Here is a 27,990-nt window from a genome sequence, read left to right as displayed (position 1 = left end):
TGGGCAGAAATAAAAGCAGACACCTAATTTTCATGGTCCCGATCGTTTGTCATTAATTTAGAGATATATCGTCAGCTAAGTTTCATCTGATGTTTAAATACAGAAATATAATTTCTGTAACTTTGGGTAAGAAATATTGTAAATACACCGAATTAGAAATGTAGGTATATGTTCTATATATTGTGGCAAAGAAATGGAAGGGATGAATTGTCATACTATTAGACCAGATGTAGAGAGACTATAATTCCTCATTCTGAGACTCTGTCAGATAATTTCTTTGTTAGAATTAGTTTATCTTTATGGATTCTATCCCAAATGGTCTTTATAGCTGCAAAACCTACAGAAGTACACAGTGCTCCTGGGCTTTACAGCTGGATTATTACAATTAGCTAAGGGTCATAAATCATTACTTATGCGAGTAAAGGTTGCCGTGACTGGGCCTCTAAGACAACTATTTCCTTAATGGTCACTTGTTAATGTCCCTGAATATTAACACAATGCAACCTGCCCTCCCCACACTCCCCCAACTAGATGGATATAAAATTACCAAAATTTTCACGCTTCCCCAAATATTGTACCATTTTATACAAACAGCATGTAGCCAGATTTATTGCACATTTGTGGTTGGGGCACAAAATAAGCAATGATCTGTAATAATCAGACCTTTAGTGATATTTGAGCTTACATTTTGCAGCCTTCTTTCACAAAGACACCAATAAAGTTCTTCAGCTGTAACACATGGACTAGGAGACATTCACATCCACCATCATGCCTGGAAAAATAAATTGCCTGAGTAAGTTAGCAGAACTCAGTGTTTAGCTTGCCAAATTTGGAGGGAAGAATAAAAATGTTACAAGGAAGAAAAACAACTATGTTCAGAGTAAGATAAATCTTTTCTGTATATGCGGTTGAATGAAGTTAGTTAAAATTCTGTTGACATCCAGTGTGATTCTGGGTACCACATTCTGGTAAGAGAAACACAATATTATTACAATACTACACTAAAGAACCTATTAGAACCAACAGCATAAGAATCAAGTACTATTAAATTAAAAAAAAAAAATCTCATCCATGCTACCACCCCTCAGCTACAACTGGGGCTTACCTATCCACAAACATTGTATTGCTTTCATTATACGGCTATAGTTAGAGCAGTACAACCACCTTCATGTAGATGAGGTTGTATCAGCATGAAGGTGCGTTATGCCACTAGAGCTCTTTTCATATGGGAAGGGGAATAAGCTAACACAGCTGTAAGGCACCTTTATACTGATTTAACTGCATCCACACTAAGAGTTGTACCAGTGTAACTAGATTGATAAAAGCATCTGAACATCAGTTGCAGTTTGCCGTGGTCTACATTCTTTCGCTAATTCATGCGCTGTATAAATAAGAGTTAACTTTTTCATGTCAACATTAATTTGGAAACTGAACAAACAAATTAAACCTATTAGCTGAGGATCTGTGATGCACCTCTTAGAGAGACGGAGCAGAACTCATAGCCTCGGTGCAGGACTGCTCTGCGGGCTAACAGGCCCCTGGCATAACACAGACTTGGTGGCCTGTCTAGGTGCCTGTGGCTGCCATACAGGTGGCAGTGCTACCTGAAATCCCTTCAGCACGGTGTGCTGTGACCAGCCCTCCCCCCAGTACCAGGGCTTGCAAGGGGATACTTGAGAGGCAGCCTTAAACCGGTCTTCCACTGTGCCTTACGTGACACTAAGGGGCCAGAGAAAGGGTGATGATCTCATGTACTGAGACAAATCCTCATCATCTTACTCACACAAGAATTCCAAACAATGAAAAGGATACTGTTGAAATAGCTGGAAGGATGGAAAAGTGCGGCAAACCAGGTGCTCCTTTGCCAACCAAGGTAGAGGGACCTGAATGGAATGCCTGATGGTAGTATTTATATACTTCAGTGGTTGGTACATGATATCCAGTAAGGGCCTGGGTCATGCCCACACCCAGCTACCACTGCCCTCAGTGTTCAACGCTTAACAGATAAGACCCGAGAAGGAGAATCCTGGTGGGCAGTATCTACCGAAGAACCCAAGTAGCATTACTTACAGGAATCCAACATGTATTTGTGGTTCTTCACTACTAGCAACAACATCACTGTAAACCGGGTCTTCAACATCCTCATTCCTACATGGAAAAAAAAAGCCAACTGTAAATTACACGCTGATTTGGAGGGGTTTATTTTATGATTAAAATGGATATATCCATTTAAAATGCAAAAAATGGATACAAGCTTTGTGACTTGTTTTGTGACCTGAAACACTGCAAATCAGAAAACATGGGAAAAGCTCATTAGGTAACCTAGGGTATGTCTACACTGCAATCAAACACCCACAGCCGGCCCGCATCGGCTGACTTAGGCTTCCAGGTTTCAGGCTGCAGGACTATAAAACTGTCGTGTGTATGTTTGAGCTTGGGCTCCAGCCCAGGCCCTGGGACCCTGTGAGTGGGAAAGGTTCCAAAGCCTGGGATCCAGCCCGAACCCAAACTTATACACTGCAGTTTTATAGCTCTGTAGCCCAAGCCTAAGTCAGCTGGCACAGGCCAGCCACATTTGTATTACTGAGATGTAGACATACCCATAGTTAGGCTCCTGCCACTACAGGACATTCAGCTATATGTTCTACAGTGGTTACGCTAGACCAGTGTTAAATGATTCAAGGAATGGGCCTTCTACAGCTTCTCTGGAAAAATTATTTCACAGTCCAAGAGATGTCACTTTTAGAATGATTTTTTTCCAGATATTCTTTCCTTGATTGCTGTTTTACAGTGTTTACACACTTGTATATTGTTATACACGCTCCCCTTAATCATCATTTGGCCAAGCTATACATTTTAGTTTTACAATTTTCCACAAAAATCAATTATTCCTTCCTTTTAATCATTTTTGTTTCCCTTCTGTTTCCAGAACTGTAAATAGTATTTTGTAGAATATCGTTTTCATGTTGATAAAATACAAATAGAATACATGATGACAGATGCTGAAATCAGAAAAGTGTTAGGATATGATGAGACAGCCAAAATAATTCAGCAAGAGGAAAAAGCAGCATTTTACATGTAAAAGGGAAAAAAATCGTATAGGTTGTTAGGAGAGGTACAAGGTGGAAGTGACATAGAACACCTGTGAAGATGACAGTGGAATGGCATGTAGTCAGCCTCCATTCTTTCTAAAGTGTTTTAACCTAATATTCTTACATTATTAAATATTAGGCATTATCACATATCCGGTAAGAAAAAATTATACCTATTTTAGAAATTTACAAACTATTTTTGCAGACTATGTGGTAGAAAAAGGACATTTCCAATTTATTGTGCATTTATACACCTGACCTTTTGCTTAAAGCTTCAAACACGCCACTGTCACTAGCCAGTGAATAATCGGATAGACATGCTGAGACTCGCCTGGCTCGCCTCGCCGACCTTCTTGCACTGTCTTCGCGTAGAGTTACGGCTACAATGGATGGCAAAAAATTAAAGAAAGTGTCAGGTTGCGATAATCCCTCACAATGCACTACATAAAAAGCAAATTTAATCCCTCTTAAACAGCCCAAACAAACATACAGTTGATGTAAATACAATTACACATGCTGGAACATTATTGCAACTTAGAACAATATATAAAATGGATTGGAGTTACTTTGCTGGAGAATTTAGGAAGGATGTTGATGGCTAATTTCTCCATGACAAGATAAAATAGAAACTGATCTCCTCACTATGCAATGTATTCCTGAGAGAACCACCACCACCAATGGGGTAAGCCTTAAACTGCCTCAACCCCAGCATGTATACACACACTATAGCCTAATATTAGGATTTACCTATTAACCATCCATTTATAAATGTGTGACACACTGGAAATATCCATAATGCCTATTTCTTTTAACCTAGTTAAAATGTAAAGATTTAGGAAGGAATTTGCTGTTGGCAGTATGGGGATGTTATTTGTTTTTAAACATTAATTCCTCAACCACAAATCAAACTGCCTTAGTCAGACCATAGTAGCAGCTTCTACTTGCAGTATGAGGCACACTGTCAAAATGGACCTGAACCTGACAAGCAGAGGTGGGTGAACTTTTTTTAAAATAAAAAATAAAATTTAAAAAAAAAAAAGATGATTTTTTTTAAAAAAAAATTGACATTCCCCTTCTCCTCACCCCTTACAAGCTAACTCAAACAAAAATAGTATGGACAATCACTTTCATATCATAAGGTACATAACAGAATGTATGCAAAATAGTTTTGCATATACAAGTGAGTATTGCAGTGTAGAACCTCAAATGGGCATGCACAAGTGACAGTGCTCAAGAACTGAGTGCAAAGTTATGCACATTCAAAAGGCCCTGTACGTTCTGAAATTCCATCTCTTGAGTCTCTGAGAGATTTACTTAAGTGTTTCCTCATTGCACAGGTATCGCACATGATCTTTCCAAATTTAATTTCCCTTCCCTCAAAGGCAGAATTAAAACAGAAAACAGGAAAGCAACTAAAAATGTTTTAAGGAAGGTGAGTAGTGAGATGTGGCATTCACAAGTGGGGTAAAAACAGAAACATATAATTCCCCTGTCTATCCATGCTGTGATATTTCAAGGGGTGGTTTTGAGGTGCATCAAACTGCAACAAGCAACCCTTTCAGATGACTGTGTTTTTGCACATGCATGGATGGTAAGGGACAGTACATTGGAAAAAAATGACTAAAGCATACAGCCTATTACTATGGAGAAAGTACACAATGTATATCCTATGACAAACAGAAAGCACAATTAGTTAATAAGTGCATCCTAAAGATTAATTATTTTAATGAATGGCAGTAAAACATTAATAATCACGATGGATGAAAAGCACCGTACAGTGCAAAGGGCCAGCACACTGCTGGGCATACGTGATGCGCAGGCCTTGGGCAAACCCTCTGCACTAAGGTGAATCTCAGCCCCTTTTGAGGGCAATATGAAGAGGACCACGTAATTACTTATGTCATGCTCACGAAAGCCTTCAAATTACTGCATGTGTGCAGCTGCTGGTTTTCAAATATCAGTACCTGCTGTCACCAGAAAACTTTGGTCAGGATTAAATTAATCATGTGTTTCAACCTTCTACTGGACCACTTCACAATGGAGTTTAGCTGTCACCTAGATCAATGGGTCTCAACCAACGGTACATGTACCACTGCGGGTACGCAGTGGTCTTCTAGGGGGTACATCAATTCATCAAGCTATTTGCCTACCTTTACAACAGGCTATGTAACAAGCACTAGTGAGTACAAACTAAAATTTCATATTGAAAAGGACTTGTTTATACTGCTCAATATACTGTACACTGAAATATAAGTACAATATTTATATTCCAATTGATTTATTTTATAATTATATGGTAAAATGAGAAAGTAAGCAATTTTTCAGTAATAGTGTGCTGTGAAACTTTTGTATTTTTATGTCTGGTTTCATAAGCAAGTAGTTTTTAAGTGAGATGAAACTTGGTACAAAAGACAAATCAGACTCCGGAAAAGGGTACGGTAATCTGGAAAGGTTGAGAGGCACTCAGCTAGATGACTTACCTCATTGCAAGCCTGATATACGTTACAAACTCAAATGTTAAGAAAACAATGTATTTTGATACTTGCAAAAAGTGAAAAGACCTGTGCAGAATCCAGAATTCAAACAACTAGATGCAAGAGCATCCAAGTGTTTGCCTTTGTGGACTGATAACAAGCCATGTTTACCCTCCTCCAAATCTAATGTTTCTAGCTATCTATATCTACTTAGGAAATTTAGACCTTCAATCAGGAGCATCCCAATCTCTTTCTAAATCAGTAGAAGTGTCTTTGAGCTTGAAGAAAGAATTAAGCTCTCCTGGATCATTGCTTCCCATCTTAATCGTCCAGTAAAGATCATCATGCAACAGAGTGCATCTCAACCTTACCAAAAATACAAGCAAACTTCTCATCTCCAGTTAATTAGAGGAAGCAAAGGACTGAAGAAACGATATTCAAACTATGATGATGTTTGCATAATACCCCAATATGAGGCCTTCAAGATGGCGTGTGACAGTGAGATTTTTTTATGCTACTCATTTCATTTTTTCGCTTGTCTACGTGAAAAAGTAGCATCAGCATAATTTAAGGTGTGAAATTAAAGTAGTACATTTTAACCGGTACAAAAGGCTGGATGGGCACTCTTATTTTAGTATAAGAGCAGCTTACTTTGGATTAGTTTAAGTCAATTAGGAACAGTTTCAGCTAGATTGATATAAGCCACTTTTACATCACAAAGTGTCCAGAGAGCCTTTCGCACCAGTGTAACTGTATTAGTTTAAACACCACCTCAAGTTACACTGGTGCAATTTTTCACTACATGGATGGTTTGTGTGGATATAGGAGACGAAAGTAAACCCTGCAACCATAATAGGCACTTTGCAAGCTCTCTGTTTTGGGCTGTCATCTTTTGGAAATCTGTCTGATACAAAAAATTGATCTCAAAATGCAACATGGTGAAGTCATGAATAAGTAATGTTACAACAATGTTGCAACTTACTAATGTTTTGCTTGCTGCCTGGCGGCCACGGAAACACCTGATAATATCAGGAAAATCCCACAGAATTTGGGATAGGTAGCAAATATCAGAACATGCCTTTGATTAGAAAATCAACGTGAAAAACAGCTTGACAACCAGAAAGTAACACCTCTGGTTTTGGATCTCATGTAATGGGATTTACCACTAGTTTTAGTCAAAGTTGGAAACTGGAAAGTTTTATTTAAAATAAAATTTGGTATTTCTACTGTAGAGGCAGCATTTCATCTTTTACTATCTAACTCCATATCTTAGAAATTTGGATACAAAATACTGACCTACACTTTCAGAAATGACTCGTGATTTTGGGTCAGCTGATACACCTTAAACAGGCCTGGTTTCAGAAAGTTCTGAGAATCCACTATCTGAAAAAGTGGACTTTTTAAGGTGTCTCAAACTAGCAGTTAAATAACTGAGGCACCAAAATCACCAGCTACTTTGGGGACTGTAACCCATGTTTTATGAACTTGAAGCGCTGTGTATCAGCTCAAAATGCATTTTAATAGCAGAGTTAAACAGTCTCCAGAAAATAAACTTATAATGGAGACACAAACAGACCCTTATCTGTAATGGTACTGTTGGGTATTAGCAAGATATAATAAAGCTGAAGCTTACAGAAAAGTTTTTCTGAGAAGTCATCTGCAGCCATGAATATAATGTTTAGTGGATATAGCAAAAACGTAAGTATCCCATAATAATTAAACATATACAATGTGATACCAACTAAAACCAAATGTAGCACAGCCACCCTCTTCTCCACATGCAAATCATAGAGAACATACACACCACACACAAAAAAACACACTAAGCATTACAGGCAAAACCAGCACAATAAGTAATTCCAGGTTCACTTACAGTGAATTTTTCTGCTGTGTGGCATGAGAAACAAGATATAAAATGAAAAGCACACGGTGATAAATCATTTTTTTATACAAAAGATTAGACATTAAATGGAAACTTTATACCTAAATAATTGTATCTGGATCTGAATTTTCCCCAAGTTTGGTAATGTTTGGATCAAGGAGTTTAACTTGGCCCATTGTAGAGATAAGGGCTGGCTGTGAAATTTGGATCTAAATCCAAACTTCCCCAAAGTTCAGGGTTGTAGATATGGATTTTCTGTTTGGTTCCCTCTCTACAAGAAAGCAAAATATTCCTCTATATTTAAATAAATATAAAATTTAAACTAACAAAAATCATATTAATGATGGAAGTTCTTTAAATTAAAATTCCCAGAAGAGGAGACAGGAAAAATGTAAAAGTTTAAAAACAATGTTCTATTCAGATGTGATTTTTCCCCCTGTGATCGTTGCAAGCCTCTTCCTGCAAGTGAGATGAATTCCATGGCTCAGTCGGGTTCTTTTTGTACACATCATAAAATCAGCATATATTTTAGCACAATTCTTAGTATATTCTCAGGAGAGATGCCAGACTGGAGGAGCAGCAGAGGTGCCGGTCAACACTGAGGGGCATAAACAAGACATTTTGTGAAGAAATCTTGCATGCTGGCTGCATGCAGTAAACAAGGGACTGTTTGCTGGGACTGTTAGTTTCTCCCCCACTTCCACGAGTAATAAAGTTCATCAAAATTACTACGCACTTTATTTTATTTGAATATTTAAGAAAGTTGTTTGAAGTGTCAGAATTAAGATTTGTTCCCTGTGCATTATGCTACAACACCAGTAGGTGGCAGCAACCAAACACTTTGAACAAGAACTTAAAACCAACAAGCTAGCTTTAAGCCCCAGAGTTCCAATCTGTGGTATATGTACCCTGTTGGTACGTGAGCATCATGTTCCATCAGTTCACTTCACAACAGTTCTTCAGGTGGTATGTGAACCAATAAAGTTTGAGAAATGCTGCTTGAAAACAGCTGCTATGAAACAGAACACAAACTATCCAAGTCAATCAATTTACAGAGTGCAAAAGAGTCAAGAGCCTTGGCAAGAAATGTAAAGGGGAACCATTTTTTCCTAAATAATAATTTTAAAATTCACACATTAAAAGCAGCTCAAGAGAACACCACCAGAATAATTCTTTGGCCTTGTACTGTTTTTCTATTTCCAATGTAAACATTGCATGCTATACACAGCGAAGAAATAGGTGACCACAATGGAACAGAAAGCGCTCTAGTGACAAAAGCAGAAGACAATGTTTAAATGAAAGAAAAAAGAAAAGACAGGAAAGAAAAGTTCATAGGGGGTGGGGAAAAGAGCTTAACTGAAGCAGCATCCCAGCCCCACTACAGCCTTCCTTATCTCAGCACTCAAATCAGGTCTTAATTTCTAGGAACTAAGTTTAAGCAGGGCCCTACCAAATTCACAGCTGTGAAAAACACGTCACAGACCTTGAAATCTGGTCTTCTCTGCGAAATCTGGTCTTTTGTGTATTTTTACCCTATACTATGCCATATTCTTTTACCCTATGCCTTCAGAGCTGTGCGCTGAGAGCACGGCGGCTGATAGCTGGGCACCCAGCTCTGAAGCCAGCATCACTGCCAGCAGCAATGCAGAAGTAAGGGTGGCATGGTATGAACACATCTGCAAAATTTGCCATTTATGCTGTGACCAACCCACAAAAAAAATGTGTGATTTCTCCAAGATTTAATATACCCCTACATATTCAATTTGTGATCCACTATAGCCTGCAGCTCCTTTTCACCAGCGCTACCCCAGGGCCAGTTATTCCCCATTTTGTAGTTGTGCATTTGATTTTTCCTTCCTAAGTGTAGTACTTTGCGCTTGTCTCTACTGAATTTCATCGTGTTGATTTCAGACCAATTCTCTAATTTGTCAAGGATGTTTTGAATTCTAATTCTGTTCTCCAACGTGCTTGCAACCACTCCCAGCTTGGTTTCATCTTCAAATTTTATAAGCACTCCATTATCCAAGTCAGAAATGAAAATATGGAATGGTACCAGACCCAGGACTGACCCATGCAGGACCTCACTAAATATGTCCTCCCAGTTTGATAGCAACCATTGATAATTACTCTTGGAATATGGTCTATACCCACCTTAAACCAATTTAATCTATACCATATTTCCCTAGTTTACTTACGAGAATATCATGTAGGACTATGTCAAAAGCCTTATTAAAATCAAGGTAGATCATATCTACAGCTCTCCCCCTGTCTCCCGTTCCCTCAATTCTAATCCCTAATGCCCCACTAATCCCTCAATTAGTGGCCCCCACTAAGCCAGTAACTCTGTCAAAGAAAGAAATTAGGTTGGTTTGGTCTGACTTGTTCTTGAAAAATCCATGACGACTATTCCAACTCTCGGGCCCTTTAGGTATTTACAAATTGATTAATAAATTTGTTCCAGTATCTTTCCAGGTATTGAAGTTAGGCTGACTGGTCTATAATTCCCCAGGTTCTCTTTGTTCCCCATATTAAAGGCAGGTATTATGCATGCCCTTCTCCAATTCTCTGGGACCTCACGCATTCTCCATGAGTTCCCAAAGATAACTGGTAATGGTTTATATGTGGGGAGCACCCATAATGAATGACCTGTTGTGATCATTTGCAATACAAGTGGAATAGTACCTATTTCAGGACAAATGGTATATATTTTTGAAAAGTGTGTTGTGGTAACCACAGATTTTAGAGTAGAGTTATTGTAAGAGTATAACTGCCCTTCCCTTCCTACACTTTAAGATCTGGAGACCCCTAATAGTCTCAACCAGCTCACTTGTTCGTTTTCCCCCTAAATTCCTGTATGCATGTCAGTTCATGTAAACAGAATAAGTGCTGGGTGGCACCCATCCACCCCAATTCTGGCCCAGATAACACTCACACATAGACATTACATACTCTGCCCACACAAATCAAGAAATACAGTAACATCATAGACTTACAAGCCAGTTGTGTTTGCCTGCCTCATACAATTGTAAAACAAAAGGGTCTGATCTGCATGAACCAGGTAGATTTCAAAGGGGTAGTTACTGCTGTTACTTGTGTTCTCTCATTGTTTGTTCCTAGTTCAGCCAGTTCAGGTTGTATCCCCATTTTCCTCCATCAAACTTACTGCTATTACTGAGTGTGTCAGGCACACAAAGGGAAGTGATATCAGCTGGGGCACAGTCTAAGACTCTTCAGGTTCTCTCATTCAGGAATTTTCCTAAGAAGTAAACACGCAGGCCTGGATTTTTTAATCAACAAAATTGGCATATTTTCAGAACAGTCCTGAAGTTTCCATTATCAATTTATGTTGAAGTCTAAAAAAATTACTACACACACACATTCTCTGCACTTCACCTTTGAACAAAAAAATTTTTTAGTTAACATCAGTTGTAGAATTGTTTTTTTTTAATTAAATTAAAAAATAAATCAAACTGATAGCAGATGTGTATCCTCTATTATAATGCCATGCGTACATTTTTCTTGTGTTTTTCACTATCCCTTGAAGATTAAAAGAGACAAGATGGTAATGAAGAAAACAAACTCACCTCCACCAGTTTGGATATTTGCCAGGTGTGGTCCCATTTCTTGCAGTCCTTCATCATCCGCGGGGTAAGCAGGAGTCTGTGATGAAGTTGTTCCTTGGGTATCATTGTCACCCAAAACCGAGGCCTGAGCTCTGCGCATTTCTAGGGCTCCTACTCCCGCTATCTCCTCAAATCCTTCTGACATCTGGGCAAGTGGAGAATCCCGAGAAGCAGAAAGGAAGGGGGTGTCCAGAGGGGAACTTGGAGGGGACAGTGATGACAAAGAGGACCGTGATGACAGGGATGCCAGGGATTGAGGAGTATCCAAGGACCTCCTTTGTTTATTGAAGTTACAATGCCCAGTGGGATCAGAGTACTGCACATCTTTACTGAGAGAATCAAATGGGATCAGGTCAAAGCGTAGATGTTGTGCATAGTCAGTAACACTGTCTGATTTGTCATACTGTGGGAGGCCATATATGTCCGTGAAGCTGACAGAGCTTAGAGACCCTCTGCTGGACGCCAGTGATCCTCGGCTGGATGCCAGTGATCCCCTACTGCTGCCAGAAGACATTGTGAGGGTGCTAGCAGACAAACTAAAACAGAGAACGATCCATTAATATATGAATTATATAGCTAGGAACACAACATAGATAGAAAAATAACCCATGTTAAGGTAGAGGATTTTACATGCATTCAGCATTGTAATACTAAGGTTAAGAGCCATCTTTCTTCTCCTCCCTTGCCTTTAGGCATAAAGGTGATGAAAGTAGTATAAATGAGAACCAACTTAGGTCAGCATGCCTAAAAAGGAGAAGTGGAGCAAGAAGGATCACCACATCCCTTTCCTCAAATCTGCAGATGGCTCTCTGTGGGTTTTGGTGGAAAGGTGGCCAGAGAGAGGACTGGTGAAGGAAAGTCATAGATTCATGGAGTTTAAAGCCAGAAGGGACCATTAGCTATCTAGTCTCAACTCCTGTATAACACAAGCCATTTTATTTCAATCAGTCGCTTCTGACTTGAGTCCAATAAGTTGGTTCAAGAGGAGTGGGACATCAGCAGAACCAGAAAAGTGTCATTCTTTACAGCAGGGATCGGCAATCTTTGGCTTGCGGCCTGCCAGGGTAAGCCCCCAGCGGGCTGGGACGATTATTTTACCTGTCGTGTCCACAGGTTTGCTGCGGGGCTGCGGGAAGCGGCGGCCAGGACATCCCTTGGGCCGCATCGCTTCCCACAGCCTGCATTGGCCTGGAGTGGCGAACCATGGCCAGTGGGAGCTGCCATCAGCCAAACCTGCAGATGTGGCAGGTAAACAAGCTGGCCCGGCCTGCCAGGGGGCTTACCCTGGTGGGCCGCATGCCAAAGGTTGACGATCCCTGCTATACAGCTTTATATCCAAGCAAACTCACAGAATTCCCATTTGAAAGCTCCCATTTGTGGGAGCTTTCAAGTTGCAATTTCAGCACGAACCCCATTCCTCTGCCACTCTACAAACGTGGAGATAAGAGTATAGCAGTGGTTAAAGTGTGAACCAGCAGGAGCTAGGCTCCTGCATGTGGTGTGCTGGTGAGATAAGGGGGTCCTCAAGAGGCTGATCCTTCACGGAGATACTCTCAAACCTGTAGGATTTCCCTGTAGACCTCAGGGCATCTTCATGTTTACAGGGTGACATCCTCTGTCCCCGCCATAGCATGCAAACTCCTACTCTGGGTGACTATTGTCTTGGAATGTCAGAGTAGTGAATCTCTCAGAATGTTCCGAGCACATTTTATCCTCTTGCATTTTATCTCTTTCTCACTTCTGACTACGCTGTTTATCCTTTCATACCAGAAGTGAAGCCTGAGCTCATTTCTCTCTTCAACTCTTCAGTGTTTGTGAGGGAGAGGGGAGGTTGTTCGGACTGTGGGTCGTGGAAGTAGTGGCTCTTTTGCTGCTACTGCTGCTGCCACTGTACTCATGCTTTTCCTCCAGCTGAAAATTATAAGATTTGCATAAAACAGGCAGTCTGGAAAGAGCCAGTTCTGACAGTGGATGCTGGGAAGACACATCACAACCTTTTCTGTTTCTTCTTAGCCCAAACTCCAGTGCATCAAGTGCCTATTGTTTCTTCTTTCACATCCCTCCTCAGAATTAACTTCTCCCACAAAACACAGCCCATGTCAGTAAAATGCTGCCTCCCTGATTATATATTGACTCCTCATTTACCTTCCTCTTGTTACCTAGGAGTTGTGTGTCTGATCTGTACTGTCTATTTAGCCTGTCTTCTGTGTTGTTTTCCGGTACAGCACCAGAGACCATCAATGCTTAAGAAACAAGAAATCACTAATATGGGCTTAAGAATGGCACCCTGAATGTAACTGAATTTTCCGTCTTTTGTTATGTGTAGTTTAAAGGCTTAATCTTGTTTGTGTGTAAATTTTTATTTATAAACAAAAACAATAAGAAAATGGGTTCATCTGTATTTCTCCTTTCCACATATTATACAGACAGATCTCACTAACTTTCAAACCAGGCAGTCCAGATAGCTATTATTAAAAGTGAAAAGTACATTTCTCCTTTTTAATAACACTCTATCCAAACCACTGAATTTACGACACATCAAATACTTTGCTAAACTGCAAGCTGTGAATGCCTTTCAGTGCCCAAACTGTACTTAAAGAAAAAGATCAACAAAGTAGAAACCAATGCCCATCCTTTACTTATATTACAAACACACAAAAGTAGTATGAAAAAGTAAAATGGTCTGTTCTGTTTGTACTTTTTCCTTTTTCTGTGCAATTCAATTTTTTTTTAAAAAAAATACTATTTTCTCTAAAGAACTCACCTTTTTAACTGGGAGTGTAAATAGGAGGCTAAACGAGTAGCTTCTTCCAGCTGCAAAAGCAAACAATTTCTCTTCTCCTGTAACAGTATCCTATAATTAAAAATTGCAATTATTATTTTTCTTCTTTTGTTTATATTGCAGTAGTGTTCAAAATGTGCTAAGAGCTTTCCAAACACAGAAGAAGAGACCGTTCTTGCTGTATTAGGAGTATTCAGTGAATCCTTTTTTAACAAATAGAATTAGTTCACTTAGGGCAATACACAGTGTTTAATCCATGACGGAACTCCCATTGAGAGCATAGGAACGGTGAGCACTTACAGAACTGCAGTAACTGAGGAATAGGGAACCAAAAGAAAACACAAGAGCTCTGGTGGTGAAGGTATATAACAGAAATTGCCAAGGCCTACCGTAAGGTGACATGTAAGAGGCAGGAGCAGCTGATTAAAAACAGTAAGACTTCTTTTCTTCCTGGTGTCAATATTATAGCTCAAGTAATACAGAGAAAACTATGTCACTTAACTGTATGTTGCAGGAAAAAGTACATGGAAATTTACCAATTACCCATACAGATTGAAAGTCAAACATCAAAAGGAAAAGACTTTTTTTTTGGATAACTTCTGTTCTGTTAAGCAGTTTATCACCAAACTCTGTGATCCTGGCTTTCATTCAGATATACTGTGGCAGGAGAGGAGTGAGGAAGCACTGGGAAAACAGATAAGTATCGATTTGACCTTTAAGTAATGCCTCAAGAGTGAATTTACTGTAGTAAACTGTAATTATAATTTTTTAAATGTTTGTTAATGTATTTCTTGTATTGTTCTCCTTCAAACAGAAGTTAGAGCATTCAAAACATTAAACTATGATAAAAACTTCTTTCTGCTTGAGGAAAAAAAGTGACCATTATTGTTTCTTTACTGAGGCAAAAGCAAATTACTCAGCATTACTGCCCGAACAAAAACAGAGTCGTCATAACTTTGCCTGTATTATATGCTTGTAAAGTACTCTGATTACATTTTGAAATTATTAAACTTTATTTTAAAAAGGTGCAGCATTTGTTCCCAACCCCATTTATTCTCTACCGGAAATATAGAGTTCTCTATGTTTTTTCTGGAGTTTTATTCTTTTAACTCCAAATTAAAACCTCTCTCTCCACCGATTAAAATCAAGGGGGGGATTTTGTTTTGTTTCTTGGCATAATATGTCTCCATGCTGCAGCCCAGACCTGATACTTCCTCAGTCCTCAACGTTCCCAAGATATTTGGAATGCAGGGGAACAAAGGGGTGGGTGTCCAGAGCTCTCAGGCTTAGCCAAGGGCAGTGTTAACTGGCTCCACAGACAGTCCCATCAAACCCTCCTTGACTGGAAAAACAGTTAATAAGATGCAGGGGGTTTGACAGAGAGGGTAGTAAAGGGGAATCGTTCAGATGAGTGAAATTAAAAATTAAATGTCAGCCTTAACCACTCATATTATAGCTATTTAAGAAACAAGAAAAAGCTACCTTCTCTACACAGCATAATCTTGAAGCCCCAGTGTAGTTTACTGTATGAGTTTTAAGTTATGCCAGCTCTTCGTGTGCTTAACGTTATATTTTAAAATCAGTAACAACAGAACTCTTATTAAATGTGCTTAAACATCAACCCCTTTTTGCAAGCTGGGGGAAGAAGAGGGGATGTGGAGGGAGATCCTCCAGTGATAAACGTTTTTTGTCTCAGACAGAATAATTAGTCTCGTCTCTGGTGTTGATCTCTCTCTTTTATTATAAAAAATACAGCATCCTTAAATATTGTGCTAACTTTTGCTCAATTTCTTGCTAGAATCTGAAATATCAAATATCACCCTGGAATGTTGGTTTCCACAGCACAGACTACAACATGGAAAAAGAGCTTGCTCTTTTTGCCAGCAGAAGTATGTGCTACCTAACATGCGATCCCAAAAACAACAAATAAAATTTACTACACTGCAGTGTAAAGTGAACTCCCTTCTCTGTCATTTTCTAGGCTGGAGTGCCAATATTGCAAAAATCACAAATAATGTCATACAAAACATCAACTGTGAATTCAGCTGTGAATTCTCAATCACCATTTGGATTTACTGCCTGAAGTAAGCCTTTTCAAATCAAAAAGAGTTCTACAAACTCTGATATGGGGCCATTTTCAAGTAAGTATAAAGATCAACTTAATCACATAAGTGTTAATGTTAGACAAGATTGTATTAACATTGCCCAGTGTAGTGTCCTCAAGTGTCAAAGTTGGCTTTTTTCCATTAATTCATGCCTCAACCTGTGACAAAAACCAAAAGAATGCACAGAAAATCTGGGAAAACCTCTCACAGATGCTAGCTGCTTGCATGGAAGAACTAAGTGGGCAGAAATATTTCTTCTAATGTAAGAAAAAGTTCACCATAAAGCTTGGCAACGTTATTAGAGTATTAGGAGAAATGAGTTTTAGACAGAAGCTCTGTCCCTCTAATTGAAGGCATTTTATAATATGCACAGTTTATTGACATATTTGGCTGGAATTATAGTCCATTCCTTAAATTCGGATGACAATTTATGGCATCTTGAAATGAACAATACGTCCCCCAAGTGAAGAATGTTTTCATTTCTAATAACAGAGAGCTTCATATTGGTTTTAAATACAGAAAAATTATATACAGAATCTCAAAAAATCTTAGGGCCACATTTGGGTCCAGCCAAACTGTACATTGCACAGGTCAATGGGAAAGATGTGTGTACAACTACAGCATAAAGATCATCTTTAAAACTTCCTAGGTTCTGGGGCTACTGCTATGTGCAGGGCTGATCTCTGTTCTGGTGTCTCTGCTGTTTCTGGGGACGTGACCTCAATCACTCTAACTTAACCCCAGGTGCCTACCAACTATCCCCATCATCTCAGGTCACCATTGTTTGGGTCCCCATTCATCCTGAGTAGCTCAATGGCATGTCTCTGCAGCTCAGAGCTTTTCCAAAGATAAGTGAAAAACTGACATGATTCTTATCAGTTCTGCTGCACCCCCAGTCTGAATAGGAAAAGGGAAAGTGACCAGTCTTGTCGATTTCACTCTAATACCACTTAGAGGAAAGCTTTCAGAAGATTGGATCTAAACAGTGGCATGGTCAGGAAGTGCGGACTGGGACCCCAGTCCCTTTTGTAAGCAAAGTGCACAAATAACCACTGTACTGCTTTGATCTCATATAAAGCTGGTAAACTGCACCAGCTCTTCACTTGGAATCTATGCAGCTGCATCCTATGGTAGATAAGAAAATAATTTGTTAAGTCCTCAAACCTTTCAGTGGCCCCCTGAGCAGAACTGGCCCGAGCCTGCTGAATTTCATCCTCCAAGCGCCTTTTTTCTTCCTCCAAACGTGCAATGTATTCTGGGGATCGTCTCTGCTGACTGATGAGCTGCAGTTCCTGAAGGAGAGCCTCTTTCTCCTTGATGAGCTGAAGACGGTCCCTGTCCGCCTCAGCCATTCCTGGCCAAGATTCATTATCTAGCAAGGCCAGCTGCTGCTGTACATTGGAAACTCTTGGGGGGAAAAATGAGAGTGCGCATAAGAAATGGATAAGTAACGGGGGGAAAACACTGTGGAATAACTGTTGAGGAAAATCACTCCCAGACCACTAGCACTTAGCTACTTTTATTCTTAAAACTATTTGTATATGTGAAATAAACCACAAAAACTTGCAAGCATACATTTATAGTCTCACATAAGTGAATATGTTCAGAGCTATAGCTTAACATCTTTAACTTACACATACACCCTGTTATGTTGGGCATTTAAAAGATACTTAATGACTTCTTCCACACTGTACCATATATGTTGCAGACAGATTCAAAAGATGATGTAAGGATACAATTGGGGAGTTTACTCTCTGCTTCCTCTCTTTGTTGGCTTTAAATTAGACCCTAATTTATATCTGAATTTTTTTAAATAGCAAATGAAGAATTAACAAAACTAATCATCACAACTATCATAATTAATTAGAGTGGACAATGTCTGCCATGATATTTTAGCACTTTTGAGCTGCTATAATTCATATTATAAAGATGTGAATAAAGTGACTATTTTTAAGATGACTAGATGCAGTTAACACGAAACTCGTTGACTGCTGTTCTAAGGAAACAGTCTGAGTGCTAAGAAGCTGCCTTCTATTCTGAAGGAAATAGTCCCCTTTATTTCTTATTCTCCCCAGTCAGGATTTTGGGAATGCTTTGAGCCATCAACAAGTTCCACAATGTCTAGAGCCAAGCTATTCTCCAAGTGACTGTATATCATTCAGCTGGGAAAAATCTTTAAGGGACAGAAAATATTTGGCACTCCATGGCTGACAATTCAAGGACAGGAATAAATAAGCCATGAGTCCAAAAAATATGGGACTGGAGCAGAACAGTTGCCGCCAGAAGCAGCCATTATACAAGTACGACTGGGAAGAAGCCAAGCCCTCCCATACACACCACTCCAACAACTTATTTCTTTTGTTTGAAAACAAAACACAAGCCATAACAGCCCATCCGCAAACCAAGAATTATTCAAGAGAGTACTGCAACCTTAGGGTGGTATGGTGATGGGCAGAGAAGTAGAAATGAACAAACTTATCTTGAATATTAAGAGTTGAGGAATGCAGAAGTCATGGAGTTTATTTGCATAAACACTACTCCCCTCAGAGCAGAGTTCTTTTGAGTTTCCTAACAAATCAAATCAAGTTCTTTGAAACTTAAATTCAGTTTGAACAGTTTCCTTTTTCATTCGGACATGCCTCTGAACTTCCTCATCCTACCCAGGCCTGCAAGACCCAAATTCCCATGATCTCAAAGGCCTAACGGACAAAATCTTCCAACCACACTAAGTTTGTCGACCAAACTGTCAGTGTAAGCTATGCTGGCCAACCTCCAGTGTAGATGCAGCTATGTCAACAGAAGAATGCTTCTGTTAACATTGTTAACTTGGTTTGGGAATGTGGCATTCCTATACTACCCCTTCTGTCAGTGTAAGCTGCATCTACGTTCAAGGGTTGTGCCGACATAGCTATGCCAACATAACAATGCAGGTATAATCTCTGCAACGTAGGCATAGCCCAAGGGTGGCAAAATCTGGTCCTAATTTTGTAAAGCCAAACAATTCTGAAAGGCAACTAAACAGAAGTAAATATCCTGACGCTGAAGTTTGTCCATCACTTTGGAAAACATGTCAGTTTTAAGTTTATGTATATGTAACAGAAGACAGCAGGAGTACAGAATCAGGGTTAGTGCACCTCAGTGGGACTGTTTACCTAAGTAGAGTTTCTATGATATGACCCTAAAGGTTACAATCTAAAAAGCCTAGCCCATATTATTAAAATAATTAAGAAACACAAAAACCCAAGAGACCTTTTTATTTTAGAGTGTGAACAAAAATTCTTCAAAGCTACATGATACTATTTGTTTTATGCACTCAAATTAAAAAAATGTCCAGACGTTTGTTTCAGTGTGTGTGTTCCCTCGTGAAAATCTGGAATGACATGTCTGCAGGAGATCTGATGTAAACAACCACATTCTTGTCAATCAATTACCAACACTCTGACAGCTCTTTCAGTAAAGTGGACGTATGCAAGAGGAAGAAAGTTTTGTAGGTGCAATATAAAATTTGCCATAATTTTTCCTCAGTTCTTAGGAATCTTGGCAATTAACCAACAATACTGCCATGCTGACTAACTTAAAAATGTTCAGTGGTTTCATTTTATTAAAAAGATGTTAACTAAAAATGTTTGTAAGTCATATTCATGAAACAGATTCAAAACTGATAAAGCCAAACAGGGACATATTCATTTTAATCAGAGTTAAAAACAAAAAAGATCATTCTATGTTCCTCCTGATAAAATAAAACAAATTACATGCAATTTTACAAATACAGTAATTAATTGTATCAACTCTGCTCCTGAAATCCAGATTACTTCAATGGTACTCTACGCAGGCCCAGAAGTCCATCAGTGAAGATCCAATTGCAATACCGGGGTCTACCAAAGGATTTTAAATTCTGTCAGGTGAATTTGCGGAAAGGCTATTGACAGACAGCTGAAGAGTAGTAGTGACTGGGACAGTGATCAGATCTGAAGCGAGATTTTTTTTTTTAAATGTAAACTTACAATAAACTATTATTTTTAAAAAATTCATTAATGAAGTGGGGCAAAAAGAATGGTATGGAAACCTATAACTAATTATTGCATATTTCAAGTCTAATATGCACACAACTACATTCCACATGTACTTTCAAACACTGTACCGAGTGTCAAGAGGTGTATTCACTGCAACACAATCATGACCAGCACATTAGGGGCAAGGCCCATCTTTTAAATAGGAGAATCACTTCTTATCACAAACTACAGTTATACCAGTCCCAGGAAACGTTTTTCAATAGGTAGTAATAGCACTACTTATCATCCATCTCAGTCACTCTTTGAAAGGATTCCATTCATCCCGTTCGATAGGATATATATATATATTTTTAATGTAAGTGAAAACAAGGTTTCCCTTGAGCTGGATGTTCCTCTTCATGGGAGCTAGCTAAAATGTTTCCTCCCTTTTTGTGCTGCTTTCTGTAGATCACATTTCAAAAAATGTGAAGTTCCTACATCAGATTTTTCATGTAACCATTGTTTTGATAGCCCTAAGGCAAGAGATTTAAGCTACTGTTTAAACCAGTGGTCTCCTTCTTGCGTTACTCAATGTTGACAATCGTGCCTTGTCTTGAAAAGGACCTCTAACTACTTGAAGAATGTTTATTTGAGAGTCTAAAACTTTCTTGTGAAGCATTTAGGGTTGTTACACCCAATATACCTGGCATCCATGAAAACAATGAAACGAAAAGTTAGGACATTTAACTTCTATTCCTCCACCCAGCAGAACATACCTTTCCATTACTAGACACTACAAGCCACACAGAACAGCCTTAACTCTGTTGATTACAATTTGGTAAAGAAGTCTTCAAAGTATTCTTCTTTAAGGCTAGTATCCTTAGGAAAGCAGAGTTAAAGTTATAATGCATGGCCTATATTGGGTATGGTAGCTGTAGTAATGGTTAGGTGTGGCCTGTGGATAAAGAAGAAGTTACTGTTAAGTTACTTAACGCTTCATTTCTTTGGCTTTGTGAGTTCTGTGAGTTGTCTCAAGTATGTTAGGAGTAGAAACTCTAACAGCTTCACAATGAAGTTTGGGTATTAATTTCCTAGGTTTTTGGGTTATTTTAAATTCTTAAGCAGGGCAAGCGTGGGACAGAGGAGATGCAGAAGTATTGCTGCAGCTGGAGAAAATTTTATCTGTCAGCAGCTGTGCATGAACCTTTGCATGTCAGCAGCTATGTATGAAACTTTCTCTGGTGTAGGATAAAATCTAACAGAATGTGTAGCTCCTGACAGAAGAATGTGTGCAATCTATCAGGTTTTCCTGGCCCCGCTCAATTAGATTTAGTCACACAGCACAGAAACTAGCAGCATGATTATAGCCTAAAAATGACCCTCCCCACCCCCCCACCCCCTTTTTTTTAAATAATGAAAACTACTTGTTGCATCACATCTACTGAGGACACACCTTTCTATCAAGTTTGGGGTATCCAGAAATTTTTTTTCTTTTTCTTTTTCTTTTTTTTTTTTTTTTTTAAGAAAGATACCAGTCAAAAAAGACAAGTAGAACTTCCCTGGAAAAAGAGCCAAATTCAAGCCAGAGTCTAAATTCAAAACTACCCATTAAAAATATATTAGGAGAAACCAAACACACACTGTACAGAAAATTCAAGGGGCATAAAAAACTAACCTAGTATGGCATTTCACACTAATTGGCCACATATTTGGAAATGCAGGAATTTATGCCCCACTTCAAACCCATTTCAAAACGTAACCCTAACTATGGAGTCGGTATCAGGCACCTCCTGATCATTTTTTCAATGTTTCTTAGTGCTTGACCTTGCAACATAAATAATGTTCTTTTAACAGTTTTTTGAAAGCGATAGTACATTAAAGACAAAAAAACACACTTAGAGGTGAGATGAGAAATTTTCGTCTCATTCTTATTAGGGCTGTCGATTAATTGCAGTTAACTCATGCAATTAACAGAAAAAATTGCGATTAATCACAGTTTAATTGCACTGTTAAACAATAGAATACCAATTGAAATGTATTAAATATTTTTGGTTGTTTTTCTACATTTTCAAATATATTGATTTCAATTACAAGACAGAATATAAAGTGAACAGTGCTCACTTTATATTATTTTTATTACAAATATTTCCACTGTAAAAATGATAAAATAAATAGTATTTTTCAATTCACCTCATAGAAGTACTGGAATGCAATCTCTTTATTGTGAAAGTGAAACTTATAAATGTAGATTTTTGTTACATAACTGCATTCAAAAACAAAACAATGTAAAACTTTAGCACTTACAAGTACACTCAGTCTTACTTCTTGTTCAGCCAATCGCTAAGACAAACAAGTCTGTTTACATTTTTGGGAGATAATGCTACCCACTTTTCATTTACAATGTCACCTGAAAGCGAGAACAGGCGTTCCCATGGCACTTTTGTGGCCGGCATTGCAAGGTATTTACGCTGCACGTATGCTGAACATTTGTATGCCTCTTCGTGCTTCAGTCACCACTCCACAGGACATGCTTCCATGCTGATGACACTCGTTAAAAAAATGTGTTAATTAAATTTGTGACTGTACTCCTTGGGGGAGAGTTGTATGTCTCCTGCTTTGTGTTTTACCGTATTCTGCCATTTATTTCATGTTATAGCAGTCTCGGATGATGAACCAGCACATGTTGTTCGTTTTAAGAAAAATTTCACTGGAGATTTGGCAAAATGCAAAGAAGGAAATCTCACATTGGTACTAAAGATAGTTACAGTACTCGACCCAAGGTTTAAGAATCTGAAGCGCCTTCCAAAATCTGGGAGGGACGAGGTGTGAAGCATGCTTTCAGAAGTCTTAAAAGAGCAACACTGATGCAGAAACTACAGAACCCAATCACCAAAAAAGAAAATCAACCTTCTGCTGGTGGCATTTGACTCAGATGATGAAAATCAACGTGTCGGTCTGCTCTGCTTTGGATCGTTATTGAGCAGAACCCATCATCAGTATGGACGCATGTCCTCTGGAATGGTGGTTGAAGCACGAAGGTACATATGAATCTTTAGTGCATCTGGCACATAAATATCTTGCAACACCGGCTACAACAGTGCTGTGCAAATGCCTGTTCTCACTTTCAGGTGACACTGTAAACAAGAAGCAGTCAGCATTATCTCCTGCATATGTACATAAACTTGTTTGTCTGAGCGATTGGCTGAACAAGAAGTAGGACCCGGTAGACTTGTAGGCTCTAAAATTTGACATTGTTTTATTTTTGAATGCAGTTATTTTTTGTGCATAATTATACATTTCTAAGTTCAACTTTGATGATTAAGAGATTGCACTACAGTACTTTTTTAAGTGAATTGAAAAATACTATTTCTTTTGTTTTTACAGTGCAAACATTCAAAATAAAAAAATATATAAAGTGAGCACTGTGCACTTTGTATTCTGTGTTGAAATTGAAATCAATATATTTGAAAATGTGAAAAACAGCCAAAAATATTTAAATAAATGGTATTCTATTATTAACAGTGTGATTAATCACGATTAATTTTTTTAATTGCTTGACAGCCCTAATTTTCATTACTATTTGAATGTACAGATACTCTTCTTTCTCAATTGAACATTTTTTGACTCAGTGGCAGCATTCCATCCAGTGCTGTTTCAATCTCCACTGTTGGAAAATGGGTGTTCCATCTGCATCAGGCTCAAGGTACCTTTCCCATGCATTTGCAATTATTTGCGAAGATTTCTTGTTGGATGCTTTATATAGGAATAAAATGATCTGGTGTATACTCCAGTTTTTTTGTACTGATGTAGCTACACCAGTGCATGGTCAGTTACTGGTGCCCCATTTTGCACCAATGTAGTAAGTCTATACTATGTGGGATTGCACCAGTGTATTTATATCCCATTACCAAGGTTACTTAGATGCAAATTTCCCTACTCAAGAAAAGCCGAAAATTGTATTTAAATCCACCTTTGGTGAGATTCCTTTTTGCTTTACTGAATGTGAGAAACATTCTGAGACGTACAGTAAATTCAAATAAAGGTTGTAACACAGCAGTACACTTATATTATGTAAAGGAGTAACACAGCAGTAGTTCTATACATAACAGTGAATAGCAGTTACTTCATTGGAAGCTGTATGCTGCCATCTTAAATCTGTGTTCACTTATGAACTACAGTGAAAGGTTTGTTTTCTCCTCTGTGAACCTCCCTCCTCTGCACTTTACAGGAACACTTACATTTTTTCAAAGTACATTTTGATATTCAAATAAGCAGCAGTCAGCCTGTTGACCCAGAAAGCAATAATTTGATACCACCTACTGGAGTATTGAATGCAAGCCCATCGGTACTTGTTATTCATGGATGGGAATGGGCAAAATGCCTAGAACACTGTTCGATGTTTCAGAAATTTAGTTTTTTCAGAAAAATGTTAAATTACTACATCAACAGAGACTTCTGTTTTTGGTATACAGCCTAATGAAAGTATTACTTTTTAAGTTTAGTCACCGAAAAAAACCCATATATCTTCAAAAGCTTGTAGCAGGAAGAAAAAAATTATTTCTGAAAAACTGAAGTTTTACACAAGACTTTAAATGTGTATTTTGTCAGTTACATCTCTGTCAATACATTCATTAATTGTAAGAAGGTTGGGAAACCTCTTGTAAGAGGTGGTTAGGGAAAGCAAATGTATTCTCTGACCCTGAAAAACAAAACAAAGCATACCCACTCTTTTTGGAACAGGCCAAAAGTAAAAAATGGCTGAATTTAGAGGCTGAAAATTAGCATATGCACATTCAATAGGGAACATATGCTTAGCGACAGTAGGTTTGAGAAGTGTGGGATGAGAGAGAAATACTATAGGCAATTCAAAAACACTTCTGAGCATGCTCAGTACACTGAGCATAAGGGTCAGCTTTGAGAAGAGCTGAATGTACTGCCCAGCCTCACATGTATAAGTGCAGCTGCTCTCAGATTTGCTTGAGGGAGAATGCAAATATGCCGATGAAATACAAACAAAAATGCTCCAAAAACCCTACAGAGACCAGAGAAAATGTAAACTACTGAGCATGTGATTTTTAGAGTCTCATAACAGTATGCAATATTATGCAAGTTCTAAGTTTTCCTTTTTTTAAAAGAAGTGTAGTTCTCATGACCAAAGCTATATTTTAATTAATGTAATTTTTGTTATCATAAAGGTCTCATTTGGGGTTTAGAAGCTTTTTACAAAAAAATGTTATTCTCTGCCTTCCAGCCTTTTCCTTTACTCTGTAGCTGAAGGCAGACCAATGGTTGTTGCTCTGAGATCATGAATAGGGCCCTGAAAACAGTAACAGGGAGCAACAAGGCAGGTTTAGCAAATGGTAGTTATTTACCTGTAATGGGAGGTTCTTCGAGATGTGTGATCCCTATCTATATTCCACATGTGGGATACACATGCGTACCACTTGACTCTGTCCAGAGTTTCTTGCAAGTGTCTGCTGACCCACATATGCACAGTACCTCTCCTTGTGCTCCCAACCAAGGCATAAAGGCTGGGGTGGGCCAACACATCTCCAATTTCCCACTCTTACTGCAGTGTAACCAATTCACAGCACAGAGGACAGACGGTAGGTAGCGGAATACAGATAAGGACCATGCATCTTAAAGAACCTCCAGTTTCGGTAAGTATCCTCCATTTCTTCTTCAAGTGATGATCCCTATGTCTTTTCCACATGTGGAAGATAAACAAGCAGTCAAACAGGTGATGACTGTAGTATTGCTGTCCCCAAAGCCATAACCACAGCTAACGACTGTACCAGGCCGTAATGGCTTGGGAAGGTGCACGAACAGCTCCAAGTAGCTACCCTCCATATCTGTAATATGGGTATGTCTCTCAGAGAAGCAGCTGAAGTGACTTGCCCATTGGTGGAATGAGCCTTTACCCCTTCCTGGGACAGAAAGGGATGCCAAATAGCTGGTAAGAAAAAGGTAATACAACCCGAGATACATTTTGAAAGTCTCTGCACTGATATAGGTTGATGACCTGATACCTCTGCTATGGAAATAAACAGTTTAAGGTGTCTTTCTTATGTCCTTTGCTCATTGCAGATAAAAGGCCAAAGCCCTCTGGGCGTCCAGAGAATGCAGTTCTCTCTCCTCGTCTGCGACATGTGGTTTAGGACAATATATAGATGACCTGACACATAGGAAATGGAGAAACTACCTTGGCAAAGCAAGACCTTTTCTTTATAGAAGATAGTATATGGTGGGCCCACCATAAGCGCTCCCAGTTCACTAACTCTTCTGGCTGACTTTGTAGCTATCAGAAAGGCCACTTTCATGGACAGATGGGACATAGATCATGTAGCCAGCAGCTCAAAGGGAGTCTCAGTGAGAGATGATAGAATAAAATTGAGGCCCTACTGAGGTGCGAACTTCACCACTGGTAGAAAGGATCTGAGCATCCTCCTCAAAAATCTAGTTGTGACAGGGTGCATGAAGATTATACGGTTAGCCACTGGAGGATGGAAAGAGTTGACTGCTGCTAAATGCACCCACAGGGAACCAAACGCAAGACCTGAAGACTTTTAAGGGTAAGTAGACACTCTAAAACGTCAAGGATTCTGGGGGACTCTGGAAACAAATTGCGTTGATGAGCCCAAGCAGATAAGTGTTTCCATTTAGCTGAGTAACAGCTTTGTGTAGAAATCTTTTAAACTTTGGATTACACCCTCCTGGAACATGAGCATTCGCTCTCTGATGGCCATCCAAATATACACAGCTTTGAGTAGCAGTCGCTCCTGAATTGCTGTGCGTGACCTTGCCCATGTTGTGTTAGCAGTTCCAGGTGGTTGCACTGAGAGTTTCAACAGATCTGTGAACCAGAACTGTCTCGGTTCTGAGGAGTTGAGCATGAGGAGGATGACTCAAGCTGTCTCAGCAGATCTTCCATAGAACTTGTGTGATCAAAGGAATTGGAGGGAAGACATACCCCAAGTGACCCTCTGTGACATCAGGGGGCAATGAGCTGCTCTAAAACAGTATAGAGGAAGCTTCCTGTTTACCTGTGATGCAAAAAGATCACAAGCTAGCATTCTCCATTAAGCAAAGACATCACTGAGAATGGAATCAAGACTCTCCCATTCGCGATTCACAGAAAAGTGTCTGCTCAGGCAGTCCAGTAGGGAATTTTGAACCCCAGGTAAGTAAGCTCTGATAAGGCTATGTGATGTTTGATTCACCAGTAGCAGAGTGTGACTGTCTCTATGCACAAATAAAGGGCTCTTGTTCCCCTTTGCTTACTTATATAACTATTATTACTATTATATAGTCCAACATTAACTGAACATATTTGGATTGGATGAGTAGGAGAAAAGCATTGCAGGCCTGGTGGACTGCCCTGGATTCTAGTAAGTTCATGTGCATTCTGGTCTCTCAGGGTATCCAGCTGCCTGTGCCACTTGATTGCCCATGTGCACACTACAACTCATTCCTCCTCCTCCTCCCCTCCATCCTCTCAGCTCCCCACTGTGAGATGCGGGGATCTGAACACTGGTTGCAAAACCTGATTGTTATACTGAGTCAGAAGATCAGGATAAGGAGGAAGGGGTATGGGAGGCCGAACCGATAACATGAGGTGGTCAGAGAACCAGCATTGTTTTGGCCACACTATAGCAATAAGAATGAGCTTTGCACAATCCAATTTAAGCCTGAGAATGACTTGTGGGATGCAGGAGAGTAGAAACCTTCAACCTTTGTGTGGCAATGAAGCACTGTTTCTCTGAGCATTTCACTGTAGAGGGCAACAAAGCTGGGGTATTCTAGAGGGCCTTCGAAGGTGCCAGGAAAGACTCATTTATCAGGACAGCTACTCTCCCCTGGAGCTGATGGTTGGAGAATATCCAGCATCTTATGGATATTCTCCTGCAGGAATATTCTGCCTGGATACCAAAGGTAGCAGCCATACACCTCAGGAGGCCCTGATGCAACTTAAAATCCTTGGATACTGAGGGAGAGGAAGATTCCAGCACAGCACAGTCATCCAGGGAGGACAAAGAGGCA

General features: G+C 39.2%; 1 protein-coding gene across 1 annotated transcript in view; it reads right to left on the bottom strand.

Moving 5' to 3' along the window:
• The window catches only part of WWC3 (WWC family member 3), a 171,612-nt gene that overhangs the window by 23,467 nt on the left and 120,155 nt on the right, over positions 1 to 27,990 (bottom strand). Inside the window, exons 9-14 of the mRNA XM_073354676.1 lie at positions 17,123 to 17,365; positions 13,836 to 13,925; positions 11,033 to 11,607; positions 3,352 to 3,472; positions 2,071 to 2,148; positions 686 to 772 (exon numbers count right to left, since the gene is read on the bottom strand). Coding sequence (XP_073210777.1) covers positions 686 to 772; positions 2,071 to 2,148; positions 3,352 to 3,472; positions 11,033 to 11,607; positions 13,836 to 13,925; positions 17,123 to 17,365 — 1,194 coding nt within the window. The remainder of the gene's footprint in view (positions 1 to 685; positions 773 to 2,070; positions 2,149 to 3,351; positions 3,473 to 11,032; positions 11,608 to 13,835; positions 13,926 to 17,122; positions 17,366 to 27,990) is intronic.

The sequence above is a fragment of the Lepidochelys kempii genome, chromosome 1, assembly GCF_965140265.1.
Source record: "Lepidochelys kempii isolate rLepKem1 chromosome 1, rLepKem1.hap2, whole genome shotgun sequence".
NCBI lineage: Eukaryota > Metazoa > Chordata > Testudines > Cheloniidae > Lepidochelys > Lepidochelys kempii.
This window is presented reverse-complemented; position numbering and strand designations above follow the sequence as displayed.